This window comes from Carassius auratus, chromosome 44 (assembly GCF_003368295.1).
Source record: "Carassius auratus strain Wakin chromosome 44, ASM336829v1, whole genome shotgun sequence".
NCBI lineage: Eukaryota > Metazoa > Chordata > Actinopteri > Cypriniformes > Cyprinidae > Carassius > Carassius auratus.
Window position 1 is genome coordinate 14,629,225 of NC_039286.1, and position 22,737 is coordinate 14,651,961.

Below are 22,737 nucleotides of genomic sequence, written 5' to 3' on the forward strand. Positions count from 1 at the left end.
TGGACTACATCTAGTTCCTGTAGTAATGACGTCACTAAAACAGTTTTTTTGACTAACCTCTGCTCACATGAATACACAAAAAAGGGGACGTGGTCTTTGTACTTTGACAGTTTAACAGTCTAAATGTTCTCCTATAATGCCTGATGAGGTTAGAGAACACCTGACAAGAGATCAGAGACCATTCCTTCATCCAGAATCACTCCAGACCCTTCAGATTTCCAGCTTCTCTTCTTCAGTTCACTCCTCTCATTTTCTGTAGGGTTCAGGTCAAAGGACTGGAATAGCCATAGCACAAGCTTGGTTTTGTGTCCAGTGACCCATTTTTGTGTCATTTTTGAGGTTTGTGTTTGGATTATTGTACGGTTGGAAGATCTAAACATGGCCCATTATAAGATTTCTAACAGAGTCAGTCACTTACAGATTTTTGATTTGTTGGTATTTGATAGAATCAAAGATGCCATTTGTCTGAACAAGACTTCCAGGACCTCCAGCAGAAATACAGGCCAACGATATACAGCTGTATATTTCATTGTACACATGGGATATTTTTTATCTCTGTGTTCACCAAACCCATCTTTAGTGTTTGCTGCTAAAAAGCTCATCTTTTAGTTTCATCTGACCACAGAAGCCAATCCCATCTGAAGATCCAGTCATGGCTGATAACTGAATATGCTGGAGTTTGTTTTTGGATGAGCTAGGATAATTTTTCTTGTATCCCTCCCAAACAACATATGGTGATTTAGGTGCTGTTTCACCATTTTATAAAGTTTTCTGACCACAAGACACAAGTATATTCTGCAGTTCTCCGGCTGTGGTCCTTGGAGAGTCTTTAACCACTCAAACTCTCCTCCTCACCGTGCATTAGGATGATATAGACACACGTCCTCTTCCAGGCAGTGTGTAACATTTTCTGTTGATTGTAAATTCTTCATTATTACCCTGATGGTGCAATTGCGTATTTCCATTGCTCTAACACTTTTCTTAAAGCCACTTCACAAATTTGTGAAGCTCAATTATCTTTGCTGCACATCAGGAATATATACTATATATACTAATATGTTTTTTCTCATTGTGTTGGATGATTAAGTGAATTTGGGCTTTGTTTTCCCTCCTTTTTATATTTCTGTGAAACAGGAAGCCATGGCTGGATAATTTCATGTTCATAATCACCCTGGAGTGCTCAAAATTGTGAATATGAATGGGAATATAATTCAGAAATATTTTACTCAAAATAATTAGTAGGGGTGCCAATAATTGTGTCCAACGTGTATTTGAGAAAAACATTAATTTCATAATTATGTTTCCCCCCATTTTAAATTCTTTATATCCAATGGAAATTTTGATTTCAGTGATTTTGTCATGATCATTAGATTGAGTGCCCGTGAACTTCAGTAGAGGGCACTCCACTCAGGACCACTCCACCCATCAACCACCAGATGTCACTTGGACACTAGCACCTCCCATACTGTTGCACCACACCTGAACTACATTCCCCATGAGTCACTGCATCACAATCACCTTGCCACACCTGCACGTCAGTCATCAGCCAATTTCCTTGCCACACCTGCACATAATTTACACACACATAAAAGCAGCAAAATCACTCTCACTCACTGCAAAGTCTTGTTTAGCCTGTCTAACATTTTAGAGCGTTTCTCCCTGTGTTTGTCATTCCCGTGTTTGATCTTTGGTCTGATTACTCCGACTCTGATTCTCTACTGCCTGTCCCTATCTCTGCTTGTTTCTGGTTTCAACTCTGGCTATCCCTGACACACCATTCCTGATTTCTGCCTGTTTGACCATTCTTTAATAAAGTGCTGCATTTGGATCCGAATGTCTCTGGCTCATCATTACAGAAGACTTTGCCAAACCAGGATCCAGCAGCTTTATTGAACACCAGACCAGGTATGGAGCCAGCTAAAAGTTCATTCAACCCTGTAAGTGTGCTTTGCTCCATTTTTCAAGATGGCCAACCAATTGAACTCTTTGTGGAGGAATTCATTCAGTATAGTCACCTTTTGCCTGGGGATGAGGATCTGGTAAATGAGTGGTCTTGACTCTAAGATAAGCTTAAGTTTACCAGAAGAAGACCCCAGCTGGACCCTGGGACAGTTTATTGACTTTGTGTTGCAGTTTTGTGGCTCTCCCTTTACAGTTGAGGAGGCCACTTCTCCAATGTATCCAGCTCCTTCCGTTCGATGGTCCCTGTACCTGAGTTTTTGCACAAGATGGCCGCCAGCCCAGCGCCGCTGCGCAAGATGGCAGCCACGGTTGATCTTCCAGAGTCAAGTCAGGTCCCTGTCGACTTTCCAGAGTCAAGTCAGGTCCCCGTCGACCTTCCCGAGTCAGGTCAAGTCACCACTAACACCCAAGAGTCAAGTGAAACAACAGTTAAACTTCAGGAGTCTAGTCAGGTCAGTGTTGACCATCCAGAGTCAGGTCAAGTCACCATTAACACCCATGAGTCAAGTAAAACCACAGTTGATCTTCATGAGCCAAGTCAAGTCACCAATGATCTTCACGAGCCAAGTCAAGTCACCAATGATCTTCACGAGCCAAGTCAAGTCACCAATGATCTTCACGGGCCAAGTCAAGTCAACAATGATCTTCATGAGCCAAGTTAAGTCACAGTTGATCTCCATGAGCCAAGTCAAGTCACCACGGGTCTACCAGAGCCTCGCCAAGTCTCAGTCAAACTTCCAGAACTCTCATCCTATCCTGTCATGGCCATGAAGGCCATCCACCAAGTCACTGTCTGTCCTGTCATGGCCATGCAGGCCATCCTTGAACTCACCGCCCGCCCTGTCACAGCCACGGAGGCCAGCTACCCTCTCATCATGGCCACAGAGGCTGCTATTAACCTGTATATGTTCTCTGTTTCAGTCCCCCCTGAGCAGACTTGCTCTCCTATGCCATCGACTCCGCTGTGGTGGTCCTCTGCTCTGCACTGGTGGGCTTGTGTCCTATCGACTCCGCTGTGGTGGTCCTCTACTCCGCCCTGGTGGGCTCCCACGCCACCTGCTATGCCTTGGTGGGCCCCTGTTCCCGAGTTAGGCCCACGACGGGCCCCTGTTCCCGAGTTAGGCCCACGGCGGGCCCCTGTTCCCGAGTTAGGCCCACGGCGGGCCCCTGTTCCCGAGTTAGGCCCACGGCGGGCCCCTGTTCCCGAGTTAGGCCCACGGCGGGCCCCTGTTCCCGAGTTAGGCCCACAGCGGGCCCCTGTTCCCGAGTTAGGCCCACGGCGGGCCCCTGTTCCCGAGTTAGGCCCACGACGGGCCCCTGTTCCCAAGTTAGGCCCACGGCGGGCCCCTGTTCCTGAGTTAAGCCCTGTTCCCGAGTTAGGCCCACGACGGGCCCCTGTTCCCGAGTTAGGCCCACGGCGGGCCCCTGTTCCCGAGTTAGGCCCACGGCGGGCCCCTGTTCCCGAGTTAGGCCCACGGCGGGCCCCTGTTCCCGAGTTAGGCCCACGGCGGGCCCCTGTTCCCGAGTTAGGCCCACGGCAGGCCCCTGTTCCCGAGTTAAGCCCACGGCGGGCCCCTGTTCCCGAGTTAAGCCCTGTTCCCGAGTTAGGCCCACGCCTGCTCTGCCCCGGTCCCCGGCCACTGCACATCCACATGGACCTGGTCCTCCATCCCTCCCCCTATTCGGCCTCCGCTCCACCTCCCTCCTATATTGTTTTGAGCATCTGGAAGCCGCTCGAGAGGGGGGGATTTAGAGTAGAAATTTAGATTTTTAGTGATTTTTTTTTTTTTTGTGTGTCACGATCATTAGATGGAGTGCCCGTAAACTTCAGTAGAGGGCACTCCACTCAGGACCACTCCACCCATCAACCACCAGAAATTACTTGGACACTAGCAGCTCCCATACTGTTGCACCACACCTGAACTACATTCTCCAAGAGTCACTGCATCACAATCACCTTGCCAAACCTGCACCTCATTTACACACACATAAAAGCAGCACAATCACTCTCACTCACTGCGAAGCCTTATTTAGCCTGTCTAACATTTCCGAGCATTTCTCCCTGTGTTTGTCATTCCCGTGTTTGAGCTTTGGAATGATTACTCTGACTCCTATTCTCTGCTGCCTGCCCTGATCTCTGCTTGTTTCTGGTTTCGACTCTGGTTATCCCTGACACACCTGATGCCATTCCTGGTTTCTGCCTGTTTGACCCAGGGCCGTCGCCAGAACAAACCAAATGGGGGGGCATTTAATTTTCATAGGGGGGGCACACTTTTTTTAATGATCTGAGACAGACCATAACAACAACCCATATTAGGCTATAACTAAAATAGACCACAATAGTCTTGTTTTGTTCAATTATTCAAATAATATACTTCACCGTATGATCTCAATGTCTCTACTACGGCGTGCGCACTATTGAACACTCGACATGGGAAGCAGAATGCTGCATCAGCTTTGACACTATATTCAAGCCAGTCACGAGTCTGATACCATGAAGACACAAAGGAGCGATTTTTATTATTATACAAGCGAGCAGGGTATCGCTGTAAAATGATCTGATTCGTTTCATTTCCAAGATCATCAATGGCCTGCAGCTTTGGCCCAGTCATAGCCAGAGCAACGGCAATCACGTCATCACTAGTAGTAGGCCCATAGATACAGTCGGCATCTAGTCATAGCTGGGGGCGTGGCCGGCGTGGGGGAAAACACTGCGAGCATCGTGTGTATCTGAATGGCAAAATGCACATATTGAGCACTCATTCCCAGAGACACGTAGTACAATTGTAGTCTCTTTTAACTTTAATATTCATATACACTAGTCCATATCGATATTTGATTCATTTTACAGCCCTAATATAGATGTATTCATTAAAAAATAGCCAAATCCCGTGACGTTCTGCTTTATACAGCAAACTCTATTTTTGACTGGATTCCGCAATTCAATCATTTCGCAAACACAGACGGGGTGAATTTATGAATGAAAGTGTAAAAGTTCTGACACAAAACTAAGTTGTTTCGTGTCCACATGCTTTTTTAAGTGGGTTTATGTTCGACACTAGGCTAACGTTACATAGTTTTGCTTAATGTAGAATGATAAGGCTAATTATATATGCATGCCACTTTCTGAAACAACCTTACACAGTTTTGATAGCGTTAATAATGAACACAATGTTAATATAGCCGCCTGTGATGAAATGCCGACTGCACACACACACATGCTTAGTCTTGGGATTCCACAACTTCCCTTGATCATCCTCACAATTTATTGCGTTTAGCCATTTTGTAATCCTTTCCGGCTCTGTATGTTTATTAGGAAGGTTGTAGAACTTAAATTCATAATTTGTTAGTTTATTGGAGGTACAGAAAACGACACAGCAACTCTTCGGCGTGATTGTCCCGTTTATTTCAATTGTCGCCAAGGCAATGTTTTCCCCCACGGGCTAAATTCACGGGGCGTTCCCGGGGGCGTTCCCAGACCAACCGTCTGAATCTATTCATAATTAGACACGCTTCTCTGTCTACGCTGTGAACTTGTGTCTCATTAGACAATAAATTCTCCAATCCTACCATTTCATTAGCTCCAGAGTCGTCTCCACACACGTTGGTGTTGGTCAAAGTCGTCTTTTTCACCAACGAATCTTTAAACCACTTTCTTATATTCATACTGTAGCTTTTCTGTACAAAACCGCCAGAAATTTATTCTGAGATCGCATGCAATGTGCAGCTCAGCTGCGCAAAGGAATTGCGTATAAACAATACAATACTGTATGCTTAACTAAATGAATTGCAGGATTTATATACACATATACTTACAAACAAACTGCATATTGTAATTTGAATTAATAAAACTACTAACACAAAAATAACATATTGAAAGGTCTGCTGCTGGAGACTTGCCATTGGCTGTTGTATTTGAATAATTAATGAGGTAACTCTTTGCAAGGTTTGGGTGCTGTTTTGGGATGTTTTAACAGTCATTTATGAATATAATTATATTTAAAATTATGTTCTGTGTAATAATGCGTTGAATAATGAATTGTCTGAATCATTTCTGAAGGTAATGTGTTGTGCATTTCTAGTGTTACCGTTGTAGTGATTACTGTTCCTGTGAGTCAAGTTCTGCTGAAAAAAAACGTCAGTAACGCAATGATCTTAAATCAAGAACATGAAGTATCAAAAGTCTAATGCAAGGTTGGCTAATAGTTCTAGGCGTTACGTTTAGGGGGGCACTAAAAGTCGTTTGGGGGGGCACTGCCCCCCAATGCCCCCCCTTGACGATGGGCCTGGTTTGACCATTCTTTAATAAAGCGCTGCACTTGGATCCGAACGTCTCTGGCTCATCATTACAGAATAAAAAAAAACAAAAAAAACAATGCAGATTAATTTTTACAGCCTCCTTTGTTCATATTTACCAAAGATGCCGATATTTTTGGTCATGATTGTGTGTGTGTGTGTGTATATATATATATATATAATTTTTTTTTTTTTTTTTTTTCAAGTAATGATCATGCTTTTATGGTCATATATTTTTACAAATCTATAAAGTGTTATTTATATTTATTTTAATGAATTTTATGAAGTTAAATAAGAAGTTTTTTTTAAACAACATAAACTTTATTCTATTTCAGGTAAAAAAAAAAAAATATATATTAGCATATTTTCTGCTCTTTCTAACTTGGTAGGCTAAAGGTTTGTGCCCGCTGCATTTGGCTGCTGCTGGTGGTAATACGGAGGTAGTGAAAGTTCTTCTGGACGCTGGAGCATCAGTGACAGAGGAGGACACCGTGAGTTAGAAAGACAAATTGTGACAAAGGATATTTTAACATGATGAAGAACAATGATAATTTCGTAATAGTGCAACTTTACTTTGACCTTTGACCCTTTCAGGATGGCATGACAGCAATTCATTTGGCTGCCAAGAATGGACACACTCATATTCTGGAGGTGCTGAAAGACAGCATTTCACTGAAGATCCAGAGCTCCAAGGTGCTTCATGTGAACACATGGCCTCTGCTTATAAAGGTTAAGCAGAACAAAAATCTGCTGTAATGTTTGTGTTGTGTTCTGTATTAGTGTTTTTGTGTGTGTGTTTGTGTGTGTGTGTGTGTGTGTGTGTTTAGACGGGTTTGACAGCTCTGCATGTGGCAGCCTGTTTCGGACAGGTGGACTTCGTGAGAGAAATCCTGACTAAAGTTCCAGCTACAATACGCAGTGAATTTCCCTCTAACAGCGACAGTGCCAGCGGCAAAGACGATGTGAAGAGACAACAGCTGTTAGCTGAGGTGACATGACACAACAAGATACACTGCAGAACATGGCTGTTAGAAAACAAGGCATTTTTTATTTGATTTCTTCATTTGGGGGATGCTCGCTTTGCATTGCAGTTTTACATTTTGTTTGTGTTTTGTTTTCACTGGGAGTCAAACCCAAGAGCTTTGTTATTGTCATTATAATAACACAGATTAATTTGTACAGGTTTTTTTTATAAAGGAAAAAGGTAAAAAGTTATTGAAATCACTGAAATTTAACAACCAAATTTAAATAAATAAATAAATAAATTCCTCCTGTGGACTCACCACCTGCAGGAGGGAGCATAAGGGACTGGTGCATAGTGTATCGGGCGACAGGCGAAGGCGAGACCCCCGACGACGCGATCTCTGGACATGGAATCTGGCTTTAGGGATGTCGAATGTCATCTCGTTGGCGGGGAAGGAGCCTGAGCTTGTGCGGGAGGTCGAGAGGTACCGACTATAGATAGTTGGGCTCAACTCCACACACAGCTTGGGCTCTGGAACCACACTTCTTGAGAGAGGCTGTACTCTCTACCACTCTGGAGTTGCCCATGTTGACAGGCGGAGGGCTGGAGTGGGTTTGCTCATAGTCCCCCAGCTCAGCCGCCATGTGTTGGAGTTCACCCCGGTGAATGAGAGGGTCGCTTCCCTGCTCTTTCGAGTCGGGGATAGGTCTCTCACTGTCGTTTGTGCCTACGGGCCAACCAGCAGTGCGGACTACCCGGCCTTCTTGGAGTCTCTAGGAGGGGTGCTGGAAAGTGCTCCGACTGCAGACTCCGTCGTTCTACTGGGGGACTTCAACGCCTACGTGGGCAGTGACAGAGACACCTGGAGGGGCGTGATTGGGAGGAACGGGCCCCCTGATCTGAACCCGAGCGATGTTCTGTTATTGGATTTCTGTGTTAACCACAGTTTGTCCATAACGAACACCATGTTCAAAAATAACCCGAAAATAAAAATAAACCTAGGCCGGAGGTCGATGATCGACTTTGTAGTCGTGTCATCAGACTTTCGGCCATATGTCTTGGACACCCAGGTGAAGAGAGGGGCGGAGCTGTCAACTGATCACCACCTGGTGGTGAGTTGGATCTGATGGCGGGAGAGGAAGCTGGACAGACTCGGCAGACTCAAACATACTGTGAGGATCTGTTGGGAACGTTTGGCCGAGCCCCCTGTTAGAGAGATCTTCAACTCCCACCTCCGGCAGATCTTCGACCGGATCCCGAGGGAGTCTGGATATATTGAGTCAGAGTGGACCATGTTCTCCACCTCCATTGTTGCAGTGGCTGCTCGGACCTGTGGCCGTAAGGTCTCCGGTGCCTGTCGAGGCGGCAACCCCCGAACCCGGTGGTGGACAACGGAAGTAAGGGATGCCGTCAAGCTGAAGAAGGAGTACTATCGGCCTGGATGGCTTGTGGGACTCCGGAGGCAGCTGACAGGTACAGGCAGGCCAAGCAGACTGCAGCCGGGGTAGTCGTGGAGGCAAAAAATCGGGCCTGGGAGGAGTTCGGTGAGGCCATGGAGAAAGACTATCGGTTGGCCTCGAAGAGATTCTGGCAAACTGTTTGACTCAGGAGGGGGAAGCAGTGCCCTACCAACACTGTTTACAGTAGAGATGGGCACCTGTTGACCTCAACTGGGAATATCGTCGGGCGGTGGAAGGAATACTTCAAGGATCTCCTCAATCCCACCGACAGTGGCTGGGGACTCGGAGGAGAACTCATCCATCACCCGGGCTGAAGTCACAAAGGTAGTTAAAAAGCTCCTCGGTGGCAAGGCACGAGGGGTGGATGTGAGCTGTAAGGCAAAGCTTTCGATTTACCGGTCAATCTACATTCCTACTCTCACCTATGGTCATGAGCTGTGGGTCATGACCGAAAGGACAAGATCCCGGATACAGGCAGCCGAAATGAGGTTTCTCCGTAGGGTGGCTGAGCGCTCCCTTGGAGATAGGGTGAGAAGCTCGGTCACTCGGGAGGAGCTCAGAGTAGAGCCGTTGCTCCTCCACATCGAGAGGAGCCAGCAGAGGTGGCTCGGGCATCTATTTCGGATGCCTCCTGGACGCCTTCCCAGGGAGGTGTTCCAGGCATGTCCCACCGGGAGGAGGCCCCGGGGAAGACCTAGGACACGCTGAAGGGACTATGTCTCCCGGAAGTGGCTAGGGAGAGGGAAGTCAGGGCATCTCTGCTTAGACTGTTGCCCCCGCGACCCGGCCCCGGATAAGCGGAAGATGATGGATGGATGGAAATAAATAAATATCTACACATTTCCAAATCCTGTATAACATAAAATAATAAAAGCAAATGATTATAAAAGTGTATATTTTCTTATGTTATATATTTATATTTTCTAATATTTGTATTAATCATTTAATAAATAATTACATAATTATATATTTATCATTTAAGGTTTAAAACGTTAATTCAATTTTTTCCTTTATTTAAAATTATTTTGTGTGTGTGTGTGTGTGTGTTTTCAGTACATTTACACCTTTTACAAAAAAACGTAAAAACAGAAATATGACTCATACCATGAGCTATACAGCTAACTTTTTACAAACTAAATGTCATAGTTTATTCTAAATAAATTGTATAACTGCTTTCAATTTGGTAAAAAGAACCAGTGCAGCAGTAAAATTTGAAAATGTGCATAATAATTTTTGTTTTATACTTATATTGATTATTTGTTATATTATCATAAATATTAGTGTAGTCTGTAGTTTTTCTAATTAAATATATAATACATGTAATATAAATAATATATATTTATACATTTATATTTAAAATATTAAAACATTAATTTCATAATATTTCTACAATATTATTTCCTGTGTACTGTACAATAAATGCATTTGCCACCTCCATACATTGCACATACAAGTGCACTTTTTTATTCTGTTTATTACACCTTTGCAGTGTAAAGTGCTTTTAAGATGTATTCTCTCAAAATAAGTCTTGATATCTTAAGGTAATTTATCTTTTACTGAAACAAAAGCCACAATGTACATATTAGTGATTGTGAATTGTGTGTGTGTGTGTGTGTGTGTGTGTTCAGTCAGGTTACACTCCTCTGCACCTGGCGGCTCAGTCCGGTCATGAAAACATGGTTCGCTTGTTGCTGAATTCTTCTGGTGTTCAGGCCGATGCTGAGACAAACATTCAGGCAAGGGATCAGAAGGACTGCTGCAGTCTGAAGAATGACGTTTGAGTGCGGTTCTGACCGTCCATCGTGTGTTTCAGGGCTCAAGTCCTCTGCACCTGGCGGCTCAGAATGGACACACGTCTTTGGTTGGGCTGCTGCTCAGCCGCTCTGGATCTCTGCTGCACCTGACCGACAAACACGGATGTACCTGTCTGCATCTGGCCTCTGCACATGGACACGTGGCCATGGTGAGAGTCCTGCTGGGACAGGGAGCTGAGATCAACCACAAGGACACGGTGAGAAGAAACCTGCCATGCAAAGAAAAATTACACAGAAACATGGATGCTTGTGCTGGTCTCATGTTTCTCAGATGTTTCTTGAGAAAAAGACCCTTGTAATCTCACATGTGTCTCCTCTAGAGTATAAGAAGAGATCTAGATAGTGTCTCAAACTGTGTGCAGATTTCCTGAGATACCAAAGCAGTGCTGTTATTGTTAAAGGGATAGTTCACCCAGAAATTTACATTTGATGTTTATCTGCTTACCCCCAGGGCATCCAAGATGTAGGTGACTTTGTAGTCTGACAGTCATATAATTGACGTGAATAATAATCACGGCTTTGAGAGTCTAAAAAACATACACAAACAAAACCAAATTAAACCCTGCTACTCGTGATGATACATTAATGTGTGTAGTCACAATTAGAAATAAGTCATGAGACAAGACTTATAAGATTTATGACAGATAAAATGTTACTAAATAAATGCACGATTGTGATGGAGGATAAGAAGCTGATGTCTGATTTCTTCAAGTAGACGCATTTACCATGTTTAGGCTACTATGGTAATGTTAATGCCTAGCGTGCAAAATATTATAAATATTTCTGCCTTGTATGGTGATTTATAATCCACATCAGATCAAGTTATTTCAAACACTCCCTGTTGACTGAAAGTGAGTTTTGAGTTCAACTTATTTTAAAAAGTTTTTAATGTTAGTGTTTTAGCTGTTAGCTTTCTGAAATGATGAAAGGTGATGAAAGGCCCAAGGTTCTCATCTGGCCAAAAAACAAGTGACAGTAGAAACGCGCCTATTGGTCAATTTGAGAGATAGGTGGTCGTAAAGCACTTATAAGTCTGCGATCTGCCATAGAGCAAGAAGAAGAAGACACATTTAGGCCCTACATGACCTGGGCCCGACAGATTTCGGGCCGAGATTGACAAGTACATTTTGATTGACAGGTTTTTAAAACCCTGAACCAGTTTACAGCCCTACATAATTCAAATGTGCGCACACACACAGCTCTTTTGCTTTTTGTCAAGAATGAGTAATTTATACATATTTAAACATAATATATTCATGACTAACGTAGGCTATAGGCCACTTGGAAGTTGGAACAAAGAAATAAAATAAGTCTTCTGTAACATCATAACATCTTTGCACTCTAAATAGAATAAAATTAAACACATTAGTGCACAATTTTCCATACCACAATCAGTCAAGCTCATATCACCAGCAAACTTACACTCATTTACATCCTTCTCTTCACTCTCTGAGGCAGAAGTGTCAAAACTCATCCTTTCTAATCACCCTACAACTTGCCCGCTTGATCCAATTCCATCTCATCTCCTTCAAGCCATTTCTCCTGAAGTTGTACCTGCACTCACTCACATCATCAACACTTCCCTCCACACTGGTTTTTTTCCCTCATCATTTAGACAGACACGTATAACTCCACTACTTAAGAAACCCAACCTCAACCCATCTCTTTTAGAGAACTACAGACCAGTTTCCCTTCTTCCTTTTATTGCAAAAACACTTGAACGAGCTGTGTTCAAACAAGTCTCTACATTTCTCACACACAACAATCTCCTTGACAGCAACCAATCTGGCTTCAGAAGTGGACATTCAACTGAGACTGCCTTGCTCTCAGTTGTTGAAGCTCTAAGACTGGCAAGAGCACAATCCAAATCTTCAGTACTTATACTGCTTGATCTGTCCGCTGCTTTTGACACGGTTAACCACCAGATCCTCCTATCAACGCTACTGGCGAAAGGCATCTCAGGAACAACACTTCAATGGTTTGAGTCTTACCTATCAGATAGGTCCTTCAAAGTATCTTGGAGAGGTGAGGTGTCCAAGTCTCAGCATCTAACTACTGGGGTGCCTCAGGGATCAGTTCTTGGACCACTTCTCTTCTCTGTCTACATGGCATCATTAGATTCTGTCATTCAGAAACATGGCTTTTCATACCACTGCTATGCTGATGACACTCAACTCTACCTCTCATTCCATCCTGATGATCCGACGGTAGCTATTCGCATCTCAGCTTGTCTAACTGACATTTCTTCCTGGATGATGGACCATCACCTTCAACTCAACCTTGCCAAGACAGAACTGCTTGTGATTCCAGCAAACCCATCGTTCCATCACACTTTCACCATCAAGTTAGGCACATCAACCATAACTCCTTCAAAAACAGCTAGAAGCCTTGGAGTTATGATTGATGATCAGCTGACTTTCTCAGACCACATTGCTAAAACTGTCCGATCCTGCAGATTTGCTTTATTCAACATCAAGAAGATCAAGCCCTTTCTTTCGGAACATGCTGCACAACTCCTTGTTCAAGCTCTTGTTCTGTCCAGGCCGGACTATTGCAATGCCCTCTTGGCAGGTCTTCCAGCCAATTCTATCAAACCTTTACAATTAATTCAGAATGCAGCAGCAAGATATATTTTTAATGAGCCAAAAAGAATACACGTCACACCTCTGTTTATCAATTTATTTATCACTGGCTTCCAATAGCTGCTCGCATAAAATTCAAGGCATTGATGTTTGCCTACAAAACTACCAGTGGCTCTGCACCCATTTACCTAAATCCGTTACTTCAGACTCATGTGCCCTCTAGAAGCTTGCGTTCTGCAAGTGAACATCGCTTGATTCATCCCAAAGAAGCACAAAGTCACTTTTACAGACTTTTAAATTAAATGTTCCCTTCTGGTGGAATGAACTCCCCAACTCAATCCGAACAACTGAGTCCTTAGCCATCTTCAAGAATCGGCTTAAAACACATCTCTTCCATCTTTATTTGACCCTCTAACTTTTAACACTCACTATTCTAATTCTATTCTTTAAAAATCTAACTACCTTTCTAATCTTTCTGTATTCTATTTTCTTTTCATTTATTATGCAATTGTATATGTATGTGTAAAGACATCTAACTAGCTTGCTCTATTCTTTTATTATTTTATTCTATCTGTTTTCTTTTTATTTATTATATTAGTTAAAATCCCATGCTACGTGTACTGTATTAACCTAACTGAGACTTGTTATAGCACTTATATATCATTGCTCTTTTTGTTGTTTTTGATTGCTCCCACTTTCTTCATCTGTAAGTTGCTTTGGATAAAAGTGTCTGCTAAATGAATAAATGTAAATGTAAATAGGCATAGGCATACACTTAGACTATAAATAGGCCACCCCGCCAATAAAATAAGTCTTTCATAACAAATTAAATTAAGATAAATTCTAAATTAAGATGACAAAATCAAGATAAAGACTCCACTGGATTTGCTTCAGTCGCCACTAGCAGCTGTAATTTTATTAAAAAAAAAAAAAATAATAATAATGCCAACATTAGCCTATATACTCGCGTATATTAGGCTACATGGTTTTTGTGGAGGAAAATGACTGAATCCATTGTAGATGGTTTCAGCACGTTCCTGCGCTCACTTATGGTGCATCCAGCAACATAACCCACTGTCTCATTATTCTCATCATGTACATGGTCAAAACTTTTCCACACCTCAGTCTTTGCTTTAGTTGCTGGGGCAACCAAAACGTAATTGCCAGAGGCAAGCCTCCGTTTCACCTCCTCAGCATCCATTTTCACATCTTTCTCTCACTAATCGAAATGCATCACATTACCGCTCATTTTCCACTTAAACCAGAGCGCAAGACTGAGCCCGTGTAAAATGATATGAATTAAGGTGTTATGAATTTGGGCAAAGATCTTCAGCTCTAATCAGAGGTAAAAAATAAAATAAAATCTATGTAAATACTGTTCAGTTTCTTGCACAGAACGACAGTTTTGTGTCTTTACACATCAATGTATTGTCATGAGCCGCAGGGTTTAATTTGGTTTGGTTTTTGTATGTTTTTTTTTTTTTACTCTCAAAGCCATGATTCCCATCTGAGTCCATTATACGACTGACAGACTGGTTTGAGTTAAAAATGTAAGTTTGTGAAGAAACAAAAACATTTTTGTTACTGAAGAAACAAAGTCACCTATATTTGAATGCCCTGGGGGTAAGCAGATAAACATAAAAAAAATATTTTTGGGTGAACAATCCCTTTAACTAAACTTAAATGTATCAAAAATGTATTCAAATAAAGCTGAAATAAAATATTAAATGGATTTTTTTTTTGGAGACATTGTCTTAAATAAAAGATAAATAAAATATTAAATATAAATATAAATATAAATAAATTACTAAAACTAAATAAAAACTGGAAATATAAAAATAAAAGCTAATTTTAATACATTAATTCTAATTTAATTACATATTATAATTTTAATACATATTATAGTTGACTAACTGAAACAAAATAAGTAAATTCTTTAAATTACGAAACTGAAATAAGTATAAATATAAATGTAAATATTTTAAAAACAAAATAAAATAAAAATGCCAAAGATACATTACAAAATTATTAACTGTAAAATTAAATTACAACTATTAAATCATTTGAAAATGAATAAATCCTAGTGTATATATAAATACACTTCTGGTCTGGACTCCTATGCTCAGTAAGGCTGCTGAAAATTCAGGAATATATTTTTTTTAATATATATTCACGTAGAAAACAGTTATTTTAAAATGTAATAATATTTCACATTATAACTGTTTTATTCTTAAACGAATAAATGCAGCATTCAAAAACACTGAACTGAATTATTCCAAACCTATGACTGGAAATGTAAAACTTAAATATCAGCATTCAGAGCAGTAAAGCTGCATTCTTGTGAGCAGTAAAGCTGCTGTGTCTTTCAGAGTGGCTTGACACCGCTGCATTACGCAGCTAAAGCCGGCTTTCTGGAGGTGGTGTCAATCCTGGTTGAGAGTGGAGCGTCAGTGTGTGTCGAATGTCATGTCGGATGGACACCGCTGCAGTACGCTGCTCAGGAGAACCATGAGAAAACCGTCATCTTCCTGCTCAGACAAGAGAAGAACATACTCCAATTGCTGGACGACAAGAAGGTCATACTCACTGATACCCTGTTTGTTCTCTCTCTCTCTCTCTCTCCTCTCTCTCTCTCTGTGTGTGTGTGTGTGTGTGTGTGTGTATTCGTTTGGTTTTTCCAAATGTTCTAACTACCAGTTGTTTATTTGTTGTGAAATGAATGCAATTAAAAACTTGAACAAAATGAACAAATGGCTCTTATTCAGACTGAGAGCTGATACTGACGGAGACTGAAATGTCAGTACATCATACACAACACACTGTATTAAAAGCACATTTATTAAAATTGGTTTATGTGAAGATTGTTTTACCTAAATTATAAGATGATTTGATTGTATGGATCTTTACTGAAGAATTCTAAGAGTGTTTTATTTTCACAATGGTTAATTTAAATTAAGTTTTTCTGTAACATGACAGACCATGACCTAGTATATTCTCACCGGAGCTTACACTAAACTTCATCCTACGTCATCCACTGGATGCCACTTTCTTATGAATGCACATACCAGTTAGCAGAAGATGCTTTTGACATGGTTAACCACCAAATCCTCCTGTCAACACTACTGAGAAAGGGCATCTCAGGAACCGCACTCCAGTGGTTTGAGTCTTACCTATCAGATAGGTCCTTCAAAGTATCTTGGAGAGGTGAGGTGTCAAAGTCACAACATCTAACTACTGGGGTGCCTCGGGGCTCAGTTCTTGGACCACTTCTCTTCTCTGTCTACATGGCATCATTAGGTTCTGTCATTCAGAAACATGGCTTTTCATACCACTGCTATGCTGATGACACTCAACGCTACCTCTCATTCCATCCTGATGACAGACATTTCTTCCTGGATGATGGACCATCACCAACTCAACCTTGCCAAGACAGAACTGCTTGTGATTCCAACAAACCCATCGTTTCATCACAATTTCACAATCAAGTTAGGCACATCAACCATTACTCATTCAAAAACAGCTAGAAGCCTTGGAGTTATGATTGATGATCAGCTGACTTTCTCAGACCACATTGCTAAAACTGTCCGATCCTGCTGATTTGCTTTATTCAACATCAAGAAGATCAAGCCCTTTCTTTGGGAACATGCTGCACAACTCCTTGTTCAAGCTCTTGTTCTGTCCAGGCCGGACTATTGCAATGCCTTCTTGGCAGGTCTTCCAGCCAATTCTATCAAACCTTTACAATTAATTCAGAACGCAGCAGCAAGATACATTTTTAATGAGCCAAAAAGAATGCACGTCACACCTCTGTTTGTCAATTTGCACTGGCTTCCAATAGCTGCTCGTATAAAATTCAAGGCATTGATGTTTGCCTACAAAACTACCACTGGCTCTGCACCCATTTACCTAAATTTTTTACTTCAGACTTATGTGCCCTCTAGAAGCTTGCGTTCTGCAAGTGAACATCGCTTGATTCATCCCAAAGAAGCACAAAGTCACTTTTACGGACTTTTAAATTAAATGTTCCCTTCTGGTGGAATGACCTCCCCAACTCAATCCAAGCAGCTGAAGCCTTAGCCATCTTCAAGAATCGGCTTAAAACCCATCTCTTCCATCTTTATTTGACCCTCTAACTTTAGCACTCACTATTCTAATTCTATTCTTAAAAAAAAATCTAACTACCTTTCTAATCTTTTTGTATTCTATGTTATTTTCATTAATTATGCAATTGTATGTGTGTGTGTGTGTATGTGTAAAGACCTCTAACACTAGCTTGCTCTATTCTTTTTTTATTCTATCTGTTTTCTTTTTATTTATTATGTTATTTAAAAGCCCATGCTACGTGTACTGTGTTAACCTAACTAAGACTTGTTACAGCACTTATATCATTGCTCGTTTTGTTGTTTTTGATTGCTTCCACTATCCTCATTTGTAAGTCTCTTTGGATAAAAGTGTCTGCTAAATGAATAAATGTAAATGTAACTAGGGGAGCACCATCCTCAGAAAAGTTTGAGAGCAGCACATCTAATTCATACAAAAAGTTATCTAGTGGTCCTGGGGGTCAATAGTAGCTGAATGAGATTCAAAGTAGCTGTTGATACCAAAAGATGGTAAAGGATTAAATTTCCTATCATTAGAGATGAGCAGACCAGTACCTCCACCTCTTCCAGTCAAACGGGGGGAGTGGGAAAATGAGAAATTATTGGAGAGTGCTGTAGGTTTAGCAGTGTCCTCTGGTTTGATCCATGTTTCTGTCAGGGTTATGAGATTAAGCTTTGAATGATTTATAATAGAAGTAATGAAATTGGCTTTGTTTACAGCAGACTGGCAATTCAAGAGATCAATAGAAAAAGAAAGTAGTATATTAGCAGATATAGGAAAAGTGTCCAGGTTGTTAAGATTGCGCTGCCTAAATTGTGTGATGTGTGGTTTGCTAGTTGTAGTGATAGTAGGGATCTGGAAACACATAGTAAGAATTGGTTATAAAAACTGTAACAGAAGTGAAACAAGTAGAAGGAAAAAAGGATTAAATAAAAAAATACTTATATCCCTTGCCGGTGTCCCTGCCCAGTGGAGTCGCACGATGGAGTCGATGGTCTTTACACTCTTTGGTCTTTACATGAGGAGGGCTTAACAGAAGGGCTGCCGTGACCGCTTCCATGGTATACTAACCTTTTAATACCGGTCAGATAAAACGGAAATTAAATTCAGCTGAACACACTTTACTGTTTATCACAGTTTTTTGCAGCCAGTGAGAGATGTGGGATGGGTTAGAACGAGCTGTTTAGGAGGGCTTGGTTGACTCGTAACTTTTATAAAGAATATATCTTTGGATTTGAGACTTTAGTTTTTGCAACTTTACAGGTCTTCTTCATGCACCAATAGCTTGTAAAAATCCAAAGAAAAAGGAAAACTTGAAATCGCATCATATGACCCCTTTAATATAACTAAGATTGTATTCCTCTGCAATTAGAAAGTCATATACAGTACACTTAGGATAGTTTGAGAGTGAGTAAATCATGGGGTAATTTTCATTTTTGGGTGAAGTATCCCTTTAAGTGCCTTATTCTGCTGAAAATAAACCAATTCAAATGGCATCATTAATCATGTTCTGTTTTGTGTGTTGTCTGTAGTTTGTGTTCAATCTGATGGTGTGCGGCCGGATGAATGATAATCTGGCTCTGGAGGAGTTGGTTCTTCATTCTCCTGCTCCTCTGGACACGTGCGTCCGTCTGTCGCGAGCTCTGACTCTTACTGCGCTCAGAGAGAAGGTGCGCTCCATCGACCTGCATGCCGCCGCGCTCCACTGTGAGCTCATGGCTTCTGACCTCCTGACCCTCGCTGCCTCAACCGGGGGTCATGGCGCAGGTCTGATCCTCAGGGCTGTGGATCACCGGGGTGCCAGCATGCTGGACTGCTTGATCGAGGGAGAGCAGAAGGCCGTGGTGTCCCATCCGGCGGTGCAGATGTACCTGACAGAAGTGTGGCGTGGAGGCCTGCAGTGGAATTCATGGAAGATCCTGCTGCTGTTCTTCTGTTTGCTGCTCTTCCCTCCGCTGTGGCTGGCGATCTCACTGCCACTCAGACACCGGTATAGTCTGACACAGTAAACTTCACCAAGCCTACATTTATTTAATCAAAAAACAGGAAAGACAGTAATATTGTGAAAGATCAGTACAATTTTCAGCAACGATTACTCTAGTCTTCAGTGTAACATGATCCTTCAGAAATCATTGTACAACCCCTGGCAAAAAGTATGGAATCACCCCTCTCAGAAGATGTTCATTCAAATGTTTAATTGTGTAGAGAGAAAAAACCAAGCACATATATGCCACAAAACAGTTTTCACTCAACAAAACAATATTCTGGCTGTATAAAACACTTTAAAAAAAAAACAACAACAACAACAAAGAGATAAGTATAGTCAATTACAACTGTTTTTACAGATCAAACAGAGGAAAAAAATTTGGAATCACACAAATAAAAACACTACTAGTACTTTGTTGCACCACCTCTGGCTTTTATAACAGCTTGAATTCTCTGAGGCATGGATTTAACTAATGACAAACAGTATACTTCATCAATTGGGGAAGTCGTGGCCTAATGGTTAGAGGGTTGGACTCCCAATCGAAGGGTTGTGGGTTCTAGTCTTGGGCCGGACGGAATTGTGGGTGGGGGTAGTGCATGAACCGCTCTCTCTCCACCTTCAATACCACGACTTATGCCGCGTTTCCACCGAAATTACCCGGAACATTTTTACCAGGAACTTTTTTTCCCAGGAACTTTTTTCCCCCCAGACCTGTTGCTTTCTGCGTTTCCACCGCGGTGTAAAGTACCGGGTAGATTAGGCAAATAGACTGGTGACGTAGGTCTGCGCGCGTTTCTCAATACAAAGTACTGCTGATTTGTTTGTTTTTTTAAAGTACGCTGATTTTGGACGTGCATCCTCGGTAGTTAGTTCAGACTTTGTGCATTCGACTCGGGAGTGTGATGTCCGCGACGACGCAAGTCCGGTAAATCTATAAACAGCAGCGTACTTGATAACTTCAGTCAGCTCGTCTTGGCTACTGCAATTTTCCTATTTACAATAAAACGAAATGGGATATAAAATACCACTGCCTCCTTTGGTTTTCATTTAAGCATAACAACAGCTGCAGAAATGTACTTAGTTCAGGGATATGTGTATATGCAGCCATTACAATGAAACGAAATATTATATAAATTTGCCTTTTTTATTTTCATTTTAACATATAGATAAATTGAATACAGACCAAAGAAAACCTGTTAGATTTACCCCGCAGCTGAATTATATGTTATGTTTAACCACTAAAGACACATCAGAGCCAGCGGCACATATCAGAAGGTCTAGCCGATTTGAGGCTGCATCTCGGCGGATACATGAGGACTGAGCTCTCGCTGATCGAGTGGAGCTCACCGTCGCAGAGATCGGCGAAACACATTTTTTAAATAGGCACGGTCTTTATAAATAAACCATAGATTTGCGTTTTAAACAACTACATTCTCGCCTGAAATACTTTTAAAATTACATTTCATGACACAATAACAGTAATATTTGAAAATGATCCAAATAAATGGTGGTTGAACTCAACCAATGCTGCGTGAACTCAGATGGCTTTGGCTACTGTTATTTTCCCCTCAGTATATTTACAATAAAACGAAATAGGATATAAAATACCACTGCCTCCTTTCGTTTTCATTTAAACATAATAACAGCTGCAGAAATGTACTTAGTTCAGGGATATGTGTAACGTTATATACATCCATTACAATGAAACGAAATATTGTATAGACTTGCCTTTTTTATTTTCATTTTAACATATAGATAAATTGAATACAGACCAAAGAAAACCTGTTAGATTTACCCCGCAGCTGAATTATATGTTATGTTTAACCACTAAAGACACATCAGAGCCAGCGGCACATATCAGAAGGTCTATCCAAGGTGAGGCTGCCTCTGGGCGGATAGATGATCACTGAGCTCTCGCTGATCGTGTGGAGCTCACCGTCTCAGAGATCGGCGAAACACATTTTTAAATAGGCGCTGTCTTTATAAATAAACAACAGATTTGAGTTTTAAACAACTACATTCTCGCCTGAAATACTTTTAAAATTACATTTCATGACACAATAACAGTAATATTTTGAAAATGTTGATCCGAATAAATGGTGGTTGAACTCAACCAATGCTGCGTCAACTCAACCAATCAGGATGTTTAGCGCCAAATCCCGCCCCCGAAAGTTCCTGAACTTTAAAAAAGTACCACCTCGCCAGCAGGGACTTTCTGGGGGGCATTTTTTTACCCGGAACTTTTATTTAGTTCCTGGTTCCTGCGGTGGAAACACACCAAGTACCGGACCAAGTCCCTAGTTCCTGGGTAAAGTTCCTGCGGTGGAAACGCGGCTATAGGTGCCCTTGAGCAAGGCATCGAACCCCCAACTGCTCCCCGGGCGCCGCAGCATAAATGGCTGCCCACTGCTCCGGGTGTGTGCTCACAGTGTGTGTGTGTGTGTTTACTGCTCTGTGTGTGTGCATTTCGGATGGGTTAAATGCAGAGCACAAATTCTGAGTATGGGTCACCATACTTGGCTGAATGTCACTTCACTTTCACTTTCATCTGTCTCCAGCTTTGTCTTATTGCAGTTGCCAGATCAGCTTTGCAGGTTGGAGCCTTGTCGTGGACCATTTTCTTTAATTTCCACCACAGATTTTCAATTGGATTGAGGTCCGGACTGTTTGCAGGCCATGCCATTGACATTATATGTCTTTAATGTTTTCACAGATTTTGCCCTATGGCACGATGCATTATCATCCTGAAAATTGATGCTACCATCTACCATCTACCATTACCAATTGATGGAATAAGAAAAGTGTCCAAAATCTCAACATAAACTTGTGCAATTATAGAAGATGTAATGACTGTCATCTCTCCCATACCTTTACCTGACATACAACCCCATATCATGAATGATTGTGGAAATTTGCATGTTTTCTTCAGGCAGTTGTCTTTATAAATTTCATTGGAACGGCACCAAACAAAAGTTCCAGCATCATCACCTTGCCCAATGCAGATTCGTGATTCATCCCTGAATTTAACCCTCATCCAGTCATCCACAATCCAAGATTGTCTTTCTTTAGCCCACTGAAGCCTTGTTTTTTTTGGTTTAGATGTTAATGATGGTTTTCATTTGGCTTTTCTGTATGCAAATCCCATTTCTTTTAGGCGATTTCTTACAGTCCGGTCACAGACATGAACTCCACTTTCTGCCCATTTGTTCCTCATTTGTTTTGTTGTGCATTTTCTGTTTTCAAGGCATATTGCTTTAAGTTTTCGGTCTTGGCGCTTTGATGTCTTTCTTGGTCTACCAGTACGCTTCCCTTTTACAACCTCTCCATTTGATTTGTACTTGGTCCAGATTTTAGACACAGCTGACTGGGAACAACCAACATTTTTGCAACATTCAGTGAAGATTTGCCTTCTTTGAGAAGTTTGATAATCCTCTCCTTTGTTTCAACTGACATCTCTCGTGTTGGAGCCATGAGTTATGTCAATCATCTTGGTTCAACACATCACTAATGTGTGCAAGCACTCTTTTTTAACTGCAGACTAATTAGCAGTTGTAATCAGATACAGGTGTTT

General features: G+C 41.6%; 1 protein-coding gene across 2 annotated transcripts in view; it reads left to right on the top strand.

Annotated features, from left to right (window-relative positions):
- LOC113062623 (serine/threonine-protein phosphatase 6 regulatory ankyrin repeat subunit B-like) overlaps positions 1-22,737 on the top strand; it is a 70,994-nt gene that overhangs the window by 41,866 nt on the left and 6,391 nt on the right. For both annotated transcript variants that reach the window (XM_026232601.1, XM_026232602.1), the window contains 7 exons: positions 6,648-6,749; positions 6,853-6,951; positions 7,086-7,247; positions 10,311-10,418; positions 10,496-10,693; positions 15,448-15,654; positions 18,712-19,169. In XM_026232601.1, the coding sequence (XP_026088386.1) occupies positions 6,648-6,749; positions 6,853-6,951; positions 7,086-7,247; positions 10,311-10,418; positions 10,496-10,693; positions 15,448-15,654; positions 18,712-19,169 (1,334 nt within the window). The remainder of the gene's footprint in view (positions 1-6,647; positions 6,750-6,852; positions 6,952-7,085; positions 7,248-10,310; positions 10,419-10,495; positions 10,694-15,447; positions 15,655-18,711; positions 19,170-22,737) is intronic.